This window comes from Rhizoctonia solani, chromosome 4 (assembly GCF_016906535.1).
Source record: "Rhizoctonia solani chromosome 4, complete sequence".
Taxonomy (NCBI): domain Eukaryota; kingdom Fungi; phylum Basidiomycota; class Agaricomycetes; order Cantharellales; family Ceratobasidiaceae; genus Rhizoctonia; species Rhizoctonia solani.
In genome coordinates, this window is record NC_057373.1 from 2,149,471 (window position 1) to 2,160,695 (window position 11,225).

At 46.9% G+C, this 11,225-nt stretch overlaps 4 protein-coding genes across 4 annotated transcripts; 1 reads left to right on the forward strand and 3 right to left on the reverse strand.

Moving 5' to 3' along the window:
- Window positions 1–476: 476 nt before the first annotated feature.
- RhiXN_00711 (AhpC/TSA domain-containing protein) lies at window positions 477–6,217 on the reverse strand (the record flags this gene model as incomplete). The annotated part of the gene is made up of 29 exons (XM_043320530.1): window positions 477–527; window positions 557–658; window positions 811–889; window positions 942–1,140; window positions 1,191–1,267; window positions 1,326–1,358; window positions 1,416–1,620; window positions 1,670–1,964; window positions 2,020–2,106; window positions 2,166–2,231; window positions 2,293–2,520; window positions 2,580–2,651; window positions 2,705–2,802; window positions 2,854–3,080; window positions 3,138–3,386; window positions 3,439–3,500; window positions 3,553–3,817; window positions 3,885–3,912; window positions 4,000–4,080; window positions 4,138–4,195; window positions 4,247–4,433; window positions 4,487–4,572; window positions 4,620–4,687; window positions 4,731–4,919; window positions 4,971–5,062; window positions 5,109–5,203; window positions 5,255–5,547; window positions 5,727–6,136; window positions 6,186–6,217. The coding sequence occupies 29 exons, from the start codon at window positions 6,215–6,217 to the stop codon at window positions 477–479; spliced, it is 4,014 nt and encodes a 1,337-aa protein (XP_043179542.1).
- A 244-nt stretch (window positions 6,218–6,461) lies between these two features.
- Window positions 6,462–7,583, reverse strand: RhiXN_00712 (cytoplasmic protein; the record flags this gene model as incomplete). The annotated part of the gene is made up of 3 exons (XM_043320531.1): window positions 6,462–6,941; window positions 7,050–7,418; window positions 7,470–7,583. The coding sequence occupies 3 exons, from the start codon at window positions 7,581–7,583 to the stop codon at window positions 6,462–6,464; spliced, it is 963 nt and encodes a 320-aa protein (XP_043179543.1).
- Window positions 7,584–8,098: 515 nt separating this feature from the next.
- RhiXN_00713 (RNA polymerase I specific initiation factor) lies at window positions 8,099–9,184 on the forward strand (the record flags this gene model as incomplete). The annotated part of the gene is made up of 5 exons (XM_043320532.1): window positions 8,099–8,404; window positions 8,454–8,533; window positions 8,592–8,722; window positions 8,783–8,889; window positions 8,951–9,184. 5 exons carry the CDS (start codon window positions 8,099–8,101, stop codon window positions 9,182–9,184), a joined length of 858 nt encoding a protein of 285 aa, XP_043179544.1.
- Window positions 9,185–9,424: 240 nt separating this feature from the next.
- RhiXN_00714 (ribosomal protein L13e) lies at window positions 9,425–10,168 on the reverse strand (the record flags this gene model as incomplete). The annotated part of the gene is made up of 3 exons (XM_043320533.1): window positions 9,425–9,457; window positions 9,516–9,692; window positions 9,752–10,168. 3 exons carry the CDS (start codon window positions 10,166–10,168, stop codon window positions 9,425–9,427), a joined length of 627 nt encoding a protein of 208 aa, XP_043179545.1.
- Between the last annotated feature and the right edge of the window lie 1,057 nt (window positions 10,169–11,225).

Consider the following 11,225-nt stretch of genomic DNA (forward strand, 5'->3'; position numbering starts at 1 on the left):
GTCCTCCTTTGGTATGTGTCGAGTATTGAGCCACCAATTGATGATCTTATTATTGCCTTCTTTGTTCATTTCTTCACCCAAGAGTGTCGTAAACTCTGGCCATCGAGCATATATGAGTATGCTTAATATATATAAACTAGTCTGATCCTTTTGTCGAAAGAACCAAAACCTCCGATACACTGTATTACATAGGTGACCAGCTTGATGGCGAAGCTGTTTATTCCGGCCAAGTACTTACCTCATTGAAGCTTAATTTTGAATATCACGATACTAAGCCACGTCCTTTTGCCGCACCAATCCTGATGTTGTTTCAATACCGGATGGGTTTATGCCTTCAGCGAGAAGAAAATAACCAAATCGACGCATGCCACCCCAGATTGTTCAGGACGTGATCACTCAAACAGTTGAGAAACAGCTAACGATTAAGGATAATATATCTCTACTTGTGGCACAATCTATTCGCAGAACAAGATGTTTTAGTTCGCCTTGGCCTTCTTAGAGGCACCGTCATCGGCCTCGGCGACACGCTTTTTAGCCGTACCATGGTCATGGGTACATCTTGAGGATTGGCAGCAGCAAAATACTCGAGGGAGTTGGTAGGGTCGGGTTTGATCGTGATGTCACCCTTGTTCCAGTTTGCCGGGCATACCTCCCCGTGCTCTTTAAAAAGAAAAGTTGTTAGCAAGGTGAGCTATTGCACTGCGCCACACGACGTACCATCCTATTTGTAATGCACGAATAGATGAATGCAACAAGGTCGGGTCATGTTCAGTGGACCTGCACCCATAACGCTACGGTTGAGCAACATACCGTAAATTGGAACGCTTCCACTAAGCGAATAGTTTCATCCACCGAACGTCCGACGGGCAAGTCATTAATCGTGATTTGCCTTCATGGTGTGGTCAATCCGAGGAGATAAGTTATCTCGCGATTATGCTCACCTAAGGATACCCTTCGGGTCAATAATGAACAAGCCACGTAGCGCAATTCCTTCGTCCTCAATAAGGACGCCATAGTCTCGGGAGATCTTATGACTCTTGTCCGAGGCGAGCAGGATCTTCATATCAGGACCAATACCACCGGCCTTTGCGGGCGTGTTCGCCCATGCCAAATGAGCATATTCAGAGTCGGTAGAGACACCTATTCGAGGGTGAGCAAGATGCGTTCCGGGAGCTTGAGAGGATACTGACCAATAAGCTGGACACCCAGTTCGTGGAACCTGGGAAGAGCGCGGTTGAACGCAAGAATCTCGGTAGGACAGACAAACCTGTAATGATCCCCTAAGTATAACTACAAATATAATGTCTGGATGTACGGATACATACGTGAAGTCCATGGGCCAGAAGAAAAGTACCACCCTACAAGTACTTTAACTTCAACACCATGCCAGATTTTACTTTGTTTTCAATACGCACCATTTTCCCAGATAATCCTTGAGAGAAATTTCCTTGAACATACCGTCTTCAACCGCAGTAGTCGAAAAGGCAGGCGCGGGGCGTTGAACGTATGCAGGCATAGTGAACAGTCGTGAAGTTGGAGGGAGGAAGAGCTGAAACAAAGTGAAGTTCCAAAGACTGGATACGCGACTATTTCTATGTGTTACTCCCTCAGGTGAAGCTTCTATTCAGGGTTCATTATTTGAGTTTATTTTACACACTTCCAGAACTACCCGAGTTCCCACCCTCACTGCCTGAATCATCGGTGTCCTCATCACCAGATAAATCGAGCGTGCGAAGTTCAACATCAAATCCAGAGCTCTTGAGTCCTTCCGCAATATCTGATGATTTGGATGCAGAGCTCGCTACCACTGCAATCGATGTGGCAGGATCAAACAATGGTAGAACTTGAGTCTTTAGTGCCCTCCGTACGCCCTCTAGGTCGACCGCTTGAATTCGGTCGAGGAGTTCGCGCCCATGATCTTGGGGAACTTTCTTCAACACTTGATTCACAAATGAATCCAGTGCCTGAATCAGGCGTTAGTGTAATTCTAGCAAATTCGGCTATTCCCGGTTGACATACCGCTTTGCCAGGCGACGCGACTCTTCGGGTTAGAGAAAAGACCAGGCTGCTCTTGGCTGCATCAAGCGCGGTCTCATCAAGTTCGATCTGCCGTTGAGGGTGAGTCAGCTCCGGCGATCTTTCGCCATGTGATAACCATAACGTACCGTCCCATCCACAAGTCCTCGGACCGCCTTGGCCCCGGCCTGGAAGCCTTTATAGCTATCCGGTGCCTAAATGAATTGGGTACAAGAGTAAGTGCATGCAACATACGATAAGTCTAAAATGACCAACTCGATAGAGGAGGAAGCTCAAGAGCCCAGATTCTGCATCGAGAGACATATTCGCTCCATACGCCAACCCACTTCCTCGGATGAGTTTCCACAAGAAACTTTCTGTGCCGTCCAAAACCTCACAAGCCAGACGTAGAGCCGGGTAGTCAGGGTGATCGAATCCGACTACACCTTGTGCAGTGTGCATAGCATACGAGCTTTCAATGGTAGGCATAGATACCACGACAGCCTATCCATAAGATTAGTCAATTATGGGCCCGAAGAAAGGTATTCGCGGCTATGACCTACTTTCTTCTTTGGGTCTTCACCTAGAGCTGAGAGCACGTCCTTGGACCAGGAAACGGGCTCCAATGAATCGGTCTATCAGAGTATCAGCATATAATCAACGTGTTAAAACTCGAAATAAATCTTACCTTGATTTGCTCAAATTTGTTCTTCCATGCAGAACGAGGTTGTTCCAATGCAAGGACGTTGCCTCCAACAGTAAACCGAATGCCATGCGGGTTAGTAACTATGACAAGAGTTGGTCAGATTCTGGATCTAAACTGAGTAGTAAACATACCGTGTTCGCGGAATTCTTTCATGTCTTTCACAACCTCGTCTGGGCTCTCCTGAAGCTTCTTGGCCAGCTCAGGGATAAATTCCATTTGAGTAATAATGCCCCCAGCATTAGAGACGGACTTGGACGTTTCGAAGGTCAAGGAATTTGAGATCGCAGTCATGATCGTGTTTCCGTCTCGTTTTTGCTCCGGGAGAGATTGAAGAATTTTAGCTACGTTGACCTCGAGACTTTGTGCGAAAGGTCAACATAAACGGCAATGCCGGGAAAGAGACAAGTACACTTACCGATCCTTGACATATTCTGGAGAATACAACAAATCTCTCAAGAGACCAACGACCGCATCGTATTGAGAAACTTCTGCCTTAATGCTGATGCGAACAGTGTCCGCAAAATATCCAGAAATTCCGCAATTGGCATCGTAGGCTACCGTCACTTCGTCAAGCTTTTTAACAAGGTCTTCGTGCGAAATCTTGGTGCCGTCTAACTGAGTGACTGGAAGTGCGAAGAACGAGCTAAGGTAAAGAGAAATATACCTGTGTTTCGGAGCTATGAGATGGATAATGCACCTGTAAATAGGGGACTCACGGGCGTAGACGCTCTGGTAATGATGTGGTAGATAGATATGCGGATATCGTGACAAAATCAGACTGTAATAAATTAAATCAGCCAAATTCGACAAATTATCACCTTTCAGCTCACTTGGACATGATCGTATTGTACGAAATATGGCAAATCGATGGGATCCTTATCCAAATGTTCATTCAACTCATTCTTCTTCGCAGACTTGGCTGAAAAAGGATCATTCCTAGCGCTTTGGACCGGAATCCACGAGATGCCCTTCACATCAGGCACTGGGAAACTCGTAAGCATGTCCTGTGGAATCGGTCTGTCGTGTTCAGCTTTGGCTTTGTTCAACTCTTCTTCCAGTTTCGCGATGCCCTCAGGTCCAGTCTCTTTCGCTGAGCTTCAATCCTGGCTTTCTCGTCTGTTTCGAGTTTGTCTTGAAGCTTTGCAGAAGGCCGAGCTCCTACTATGACTGAAGGACTTTCAATCCAGTATCTATTAAAAGCTGGTTAGTGAGGGACCAAATATTCAGGGAAAACAGATATTCACTTTGTTAAAAGATCCTCCCACTGTTTTGCGGACCATTTTCGAGCTCTTCATAGCGCTGCATTTCAGCCAATGAAGGTGCGATATCACTTCCGTCTTCTTTTCCATACAAAAAGTCTGTTGATTGGTGCATATAAGCACATTTGCTCGACTTGAAATGATCAAGGAACTAACCTGTGATTAGCCCGTTGGAGAAAACATCTCCACCATCGGACTCGAGCATGCTCTTAAGCTATAGCCATTCTTTAGCCAACCAAATCGTCATTCGGTGGGAGCTACATACCTTGAGCTTGTCGCGTTTGATCACCAACCGAATCCGATCCATATCTATACCCTCGGCAACAATTTGTTTCAATTTGGCAATAACTTTCTCATGAAGAGCGTCCAGTTGTTCCGTTGGAACCGAACTAAAATAAATATTACTCGAAGTAAATGTTGCCCGCTCATTGTTGTCACAATAAATAGATGTACTGTAGTGCAAGGACGTTAGGGCGCACAGAGAATGACAAGTCGAACAACGTACCAGAGGGGGTTGGCGTTTTCCACAAATTCTTTTGTCAGCGGCGAAACGGGTGAGTCCGTCAGATAAAGGCCAAGCAGTTCCATAGCCTGGCGTATGCGTCAGTTATTCATCCATAAGCCAAGGAGAGCCCCACCTTTAATTCAGTAAATTTTTCTGGTTCTGGACCTTGGAATGAAACTGCAACCTCCCCGGCACTCTCATCTGTTCAGGAAAGTCGACTGTAGCTTTCGTATTGCCTTTCAACGCTGGCTTTTGTGCACTCGGGGTTCAATAAAAGGACGCTTCCAGGTGGAGGGTTTGACCTGCCCATGTTCAAGGATACGGGGTTCGACCTTGGTTTGCAAGACGTGCAAGAGTTCCGAGGTCTGGAGTTTACCAGAGACAATAAGACAGAGGTTGTGTGGAACGTAATAAGATTTGTGGTAATCCCGAACTACGTAGTTGATTCAATTAAAAAGGGATAGAATCGTAGCGAGGCGCTTACTTTGATCCACTTTGAGTATCCTCAACGCCTCCATTAGTCCTCCTGTTTCGCTACGGTATGCGCTTCCTGGCGGATTGAACAACGTTTGGAGCCTAAAAGAAATATTAGGGCTGGTCATACATGTGCCACGTTACCTACTTGTGATACATCAAGTCTCCAGCAGTGTTCTGCCTCCCTTGCATCTCACTGTACACGACTCCTGCATCTTCCGCTTTTGAATTGATATGATGGACCTATTCATAAATTAACCCTAGGCCAGAACTGAATCAGGTACTTGATCTCACTTCGGTAACGAAATCCGCGTCCGTAATCCTAGGATAAAGAATATGATCCACGTACACCGGCAAGAGTTGCAAAAAACCTTGGCTCCCCGCTGTCGAAATTGTGTACGCCGTGTGGTCCGTGTCAGTCCATGCATTTGTACCCTGTGAGAAGGCGCGATTGGCAAGGTTGTCGAGGACACCTTTGTAAGGGTACTGCTCAGATCCGAGAAAGACAAGGTGTTCGAGTGTATGTGGGCATCCCGAATCGTTGAAAATTTCTGTGGCTACAACAAAATAGCCTTTCACGATTGGAGCTAGAAATTACATTGGGGATTAGTTTAGGTTGATCGATCAAGTAGAGAAGGAACAATCTTGCCATCATAGTCAATGTGTACGACGGTCAATCCTGTCTCTTTGCTTCTCCATTTCGTCACCTATTCGGTATACAGCGTGCTCAATGACTACCCAAAGACCTATCTATATGTATATGTACTTGCCTCGACATCCGCATAATCTAGCTTTACCCTTTGCAATAACTCAAAATTGCGGGTGTCAAATGCCTCAGCTCCAGTTGGTATAGTCATTGAGCCAGGTAGCTGGTGTGTCGTAGGGGTTGTGGTAGTGGCAATAGTAGCCAGCGACCGGAACTGGAAACGTGACTGGGCCGCGTGTTCAGACAATGCACCTTGGAGACGAGGGTTATTTTGGGTTACAAAAAGCCGGGCTGATGCCGAAATCCGTCGACTGATACGACGTTCTGTGGTATCCGAGCTCTGAGCATAAGGTATGCCAATACGGCGACAAGTCCTGCAGCCAACCAGACGAATCGGTTTCGGACCTGGAGGAACAGTTTGAAGATTCGCGGCCAGTCGGCGCTTACCTCCGAGGACTCCTCGTGAAGGACTAATATATAATCATACAATTACAAATGTGATTTACGTTGCTTATGCACACTCGGTTGCAAGCTTTCAAGATATAGGCCATGGGGAAGACGAAAGTATCTTTATTGCTCCGGAATTCGGAGTGCCTTGACTGGCCTCAAATAGAGGCACCGTTCGTTTCAATGTACATATAACAAACAACAAATGACGACTGCGTGACCATCCCATACACACAATGAATTAGCTTGAGTCTGAACAATGAACTATAAACCATGTTATCGGGGTATCCATCAAACAAAGCACAAGTTAGCTCAGGGAGCTAAATGCCGTATAGAAAGAACAATAATCTATGCTTTTTTGGACCGCTTGGGGCCTGTCGCGACCAGACGGGTGAGTTTGCCGTTCCTAAGCTCGAGGCCCCCATTGGCGGGAGTATTCGGTACACTCGCTGCGAGCTTGCGTTTCCGCACGGACCTGGGTGGTCGGGAGCTAGATGCATGGGGTATTTGTTGAAATAGCAAGGGCTTCACAGGTCTGATCTTCTGCTTGATCTCTCGAAACATGAGAGTTGGTTCGTCATCATCATCGGAGATGAATTGAACGGAAGAACTCTCAGTTGGCTTGCGTACCTCGTCGTCGCTACTAACCAGAGACACAAATTTAGTATCAGGAGAGGACTGACTTCGAATAGATATTACGGATCCCCGACTAGAGCGTTTCGTTGGAGTGGGCTCAGAAGGTTGGCGAGTAGGTGAAGGAGGGCGAGCGGAAAGTGAGAGATTGAGGTCAAGTTTGAGGCTCTCGTTTGTCGTCACAAGATTATGGTTCTGTAAAAGAGCCGGTGTCAGATTTATTCGAAGAGCGAGCCAACCGTCTCATCGCATGCATCATGGTCAAAGAGGAATGTGTATATGCACTATAACAATGATACTAACCCTACGCTTAAGTACTAGTATTCTCTCCCGAGCATCTTCCCTATCTTCTTGGGCCTTCTTAAGCTCCTTTTTTAACGCTTCCTGTTCTGCTTTCATCTTGGTCATTTGTGCTTCTATTCTTCGCGCACGCTCGGATTCTTGCCTCATCGCATCTATTGTCCTCGTCTTGGCCTCCATCTCGGAGCGCTGGGCGGCTAGCTTAGCCTCTAACTCTTTGCGCTGGGTGACCGAATTCTTGTGTTCCTTGAGAGTTCGATCCAACTCGCGCAAAGTGTCTGCTAGAGATTGTTCCAATTCCTCCGCTGACCGTAGAGGTGCAAGTTTCTTGGATAGATGAGTGATCATAGCGTCCAGTCCGCTTGTAGTAGCCTTGTGTAATTCTTCAATCTCTTACTACAAATTCAGTCCGGTCAGGCTTACCTGTGTGACACTTGGGTTATCCAACTTCTTGGCGCCATCTGAGAGCTTCTTGAGCTCAGCTATAACACCCCTGACTGACTCTCCATCTCCCGTGCATCGTTCTACTTGATTCATAACTGTCCGTATTTCGTTCCTGAAGATTTCTGCTTCATTCTGCTCTTCTTCAAAGAATAACTTATGTGTCTGCCTGGGGTATGTATGTTTCTTTCTGCACATTGGACAGTCGACTTTGCTCGCTAGGTTGTTGCGTGTGGCCCATTGATGGATACATCCTTCACATAGGACATGGCCTACCAGCAAAGAGTTGGATGGAGTATATTAGCTTTAAATCGAACAATTTTTGAAATCATAGGTAAGATTGAGCGTACCACAGAGAGACAAGACAACCGCCCGACCACATTGGAGTTTCTCTTGGCAGATTGAGCAAATAGCAGTCATGTCAGAGCCAATCACACCCTATACCGACGTCCTCAATATCCCGACTTGTTTGGTGATAGTCCGCTGAGAGAGAGACAGTTGGTGCCACAGTCGCGGTCGTTGGGAGATAATCCCAATTGCAGAGTCACGTGATCCATCCAACTTCGCACTCGTTCCTTTCAAAAAGACTGTTTCTGGTCAAATCGGGCAGAATGTCCTTTACTCCCCTGTTTGCGCTTTCCCCTCGTCCACACCGCACGCTGATCCCCTCTACCAATTCGAGAAAACAACACATTCGATTCACATATGACCTGTTACATGTGTGTCTCCAGCGTGGGGATCTGGTTCGAGCTCGAAGAGCATGGGCGATACTTGTAAAGTGTTCAGAAATAGATTGGAGGACGCTGTGGACTGTTGGGCTGGCACTAATACCAGGCAGAGAGGGCGGTAAAGGAGGTAGATCGACGAGGGACCACGTAAACTATTTGAAGCGGGTCAAGTTGCAAATACCCCATCTTGTACGTCTCGCCTCGTCTCTCCTCTGGCTCACTGTTGACACTAGTAAAGCAAGAAACGTTACTCAAAGAGACTATTTTGGCCTTAATTGATCTAGAAGAATACCAGGAAGCACTGGACGAATTGGACCTGTACGTCTTTCGATCGAATCGGTTGAAGTGAATTGCTGGGTCTGACTTACCGAGAAAGGTACATTGTTACAATGCCATTCGACCAAAACCCGGTGCTGCATCTTTATGCAGGGATGTTGTGGCTTTTTACTGCTCAACCTCAAGCTGAAGTTTCAATCGACTCGGTGTCAAAGGGAACTAGTAGAAATGGTCGGTCTCTCGACTGGTTCGACTTGTCTTCGCCTTTTAACAAATAGACAGAGATACTAGATGTTGCGCGTTGGAATGCGCCTCGTGTAGCAGCAGCTAAACGTCATTTCCGACGAGCTATCGCACTGGATCCTGGAAATGAATTCGCAAGGGGGTGGTTGGAGCGAGTAAGTCCTTGGAGTTAGTGCATTTGGTCTTGATCTAAAATGCTCATCCGAACCATTCCAGCTGGATCATGGTGCCGCAGGAGAACAGCCAGAAGTATCAAGTCTCGGAGCTATGGATGATGAAGATGAAGATGAAGAGGCGAATATTAAAGAGGAGCCGGATATCACAATGGCTAGCTACAAAGATGAAGATGACGATCTCATAGCACTTTCTATAAAAATGGATACTGACTCGGACGATGATGACTTGGATGAAGCAAGGCCCAGCAAACGACCGAGAGGGTACACAGAATGAGCTTGCCCAAAAGGTTATGCATATACCCTTAACTTATCAATGTATATTCAGCTATTTTCTCATCCGTTGTGCACTCCCGTCGTTTCATTTTTGCATAGTTTTCGTATAATTGAATGAAAAGATTGCACATGCATGGCATAACAAACACAAGCGTACAGGTGGGCAGGACCCGAAAAACAGGATGGGGGCATGGGTTCCAATAGGTGGTAATGGCTCGGAGGTTCAGTGTCGGAGAACAGTTTACTTCTTCTTGGCAGCCTCCTCTTCCTCCTTCTGTACTCATAAATAACTTGTAAGTAAACGAGATAAAGTAAACAAGGGATGCAAGCACCTTTTTCTCGCGGACCTTGCGGGCACCAGCATGGCGGTGCTCGGCGCGGGCATCACGAAGAGCGCGATAAGCCTTGAAGTCACGCTCCTCGGCAGTAATCTTGCGGGGTGCCTCGTGGACAGATGAGGGGGGGAGGGCAATAGGCGCACGGGTGGTAGTAGCCTTGAGGTCGTCTCCCTATGTACCATAAATTTAAATGAACATTAATTCCACCTTGAATACACGCATTTACTCACCGTCGAGTCACCCTTCTTGGGCTTTCCAGCCTTGCGAGGGAAGACGATTAGTCGCTCCCTGTACGCCTTCAACCTCTCGACGTTCAATTTCTTTCCCTCCTCGCTCAGATTCCTCCTTCTGTGGTCAACGACAATACCCAATCCCAACGCCTCCTTCCTCCCGACACCGGCCTCCTTGAGCTCGGAGAGAGTGAATCCACGTCCCTCACGGATCTTCCTGTTGTACCTGACGGTAGGGGCACGGACTGCCGGGCGGAGAAGCTGCAGAGGCCTGACACCGAGACGGGTGGCCTTGGCGGTGCGAGCCTGGCGGCGGCGGAGTTTACGTCCAGGCTGGTCGAACCATGTACGAACGCGGCGTTGCCAGTCCTTGCGGAAGTGGTTTGCGTGGAGGACGTTGTTGTGGGCGAAACCCATTTTTAAATCTGCGAAATGGGTCGGGTCAGTTTTTTACTCATAAAAGTCCATCCAAGCTGATGTGTGCTCAATCCGTCCCAAAGAGACGGAATTTTGAGACAAAATAGCAGCATATTGCTCTAGTGGACACAGTGGGCAGCTTAGAAGCATACAATGAGCTCACTAACCTTGATGATGCCGAGTGCTTGAAGTGCAGCGACCAAATCAACCAACCAAGCTGGTTTGCTTCCGGATTTCGGAAACGAATCAAAGCGTAACGCTTGCACGTGATACTATGTATGTATGCGCGCCTATGAGACAAAAACTTGCTCCTATCACTTAATACTTCTATTGAAACAGTATATAGCCGATATGCTCCTTTATTTGGAAGATGGTCCGATAATCACGGGGGATGAACTTCAAGTACCGGCATGATAAAGAAAGGAAGCCATACAAATACGGACCAACCGGGATAGTCCATATAAACTAGAGTTCATGGATAGTCCCTTCCGTCTTAAAAGGAATAATAATAAAATACACTTTAGAGAAGATAGGCTGTTGATCACAAAGCGAATCACCACATGAGTAGTTTCGGATATTCTTAGGCTCCATATCAGCATAATTGACACTAACGTTCCCTCCTGTGCTATCACTCTGTTTGCCTGTCTATTCTATCGAATATCAGGTTATTTCGTGTTGTCATTTATTTAAGTTCAAGTAGCGCTTTGGTTTGTATAACCCCACCTCAAATTTGGTGTGTTGTTGATAAATGGCATTGGTGAACGAAAGTACCAGCGAACCACAGAAATAGAGCTTAGCACAATGGTGCGTAGCCTTTCGGTTCGAATATTCTATGAACCACAACTTTATCATTAGAGCAAAAAAACCGACCTGTCGTAACCGCTGCTCTTCGCTTTTGTGTGTCCATATCCGACGCGATCATGCCTCCCTGCTCCACTACACATTATCCTGGCTGATCTACACAACCTAATCGTACCCCCTATCCTGAGTGTTGGCGGTACTCCCCGTTGGCATCCTGTCCCTACCTATGCATCTCTGCGAATGCGAGTTGTTACAT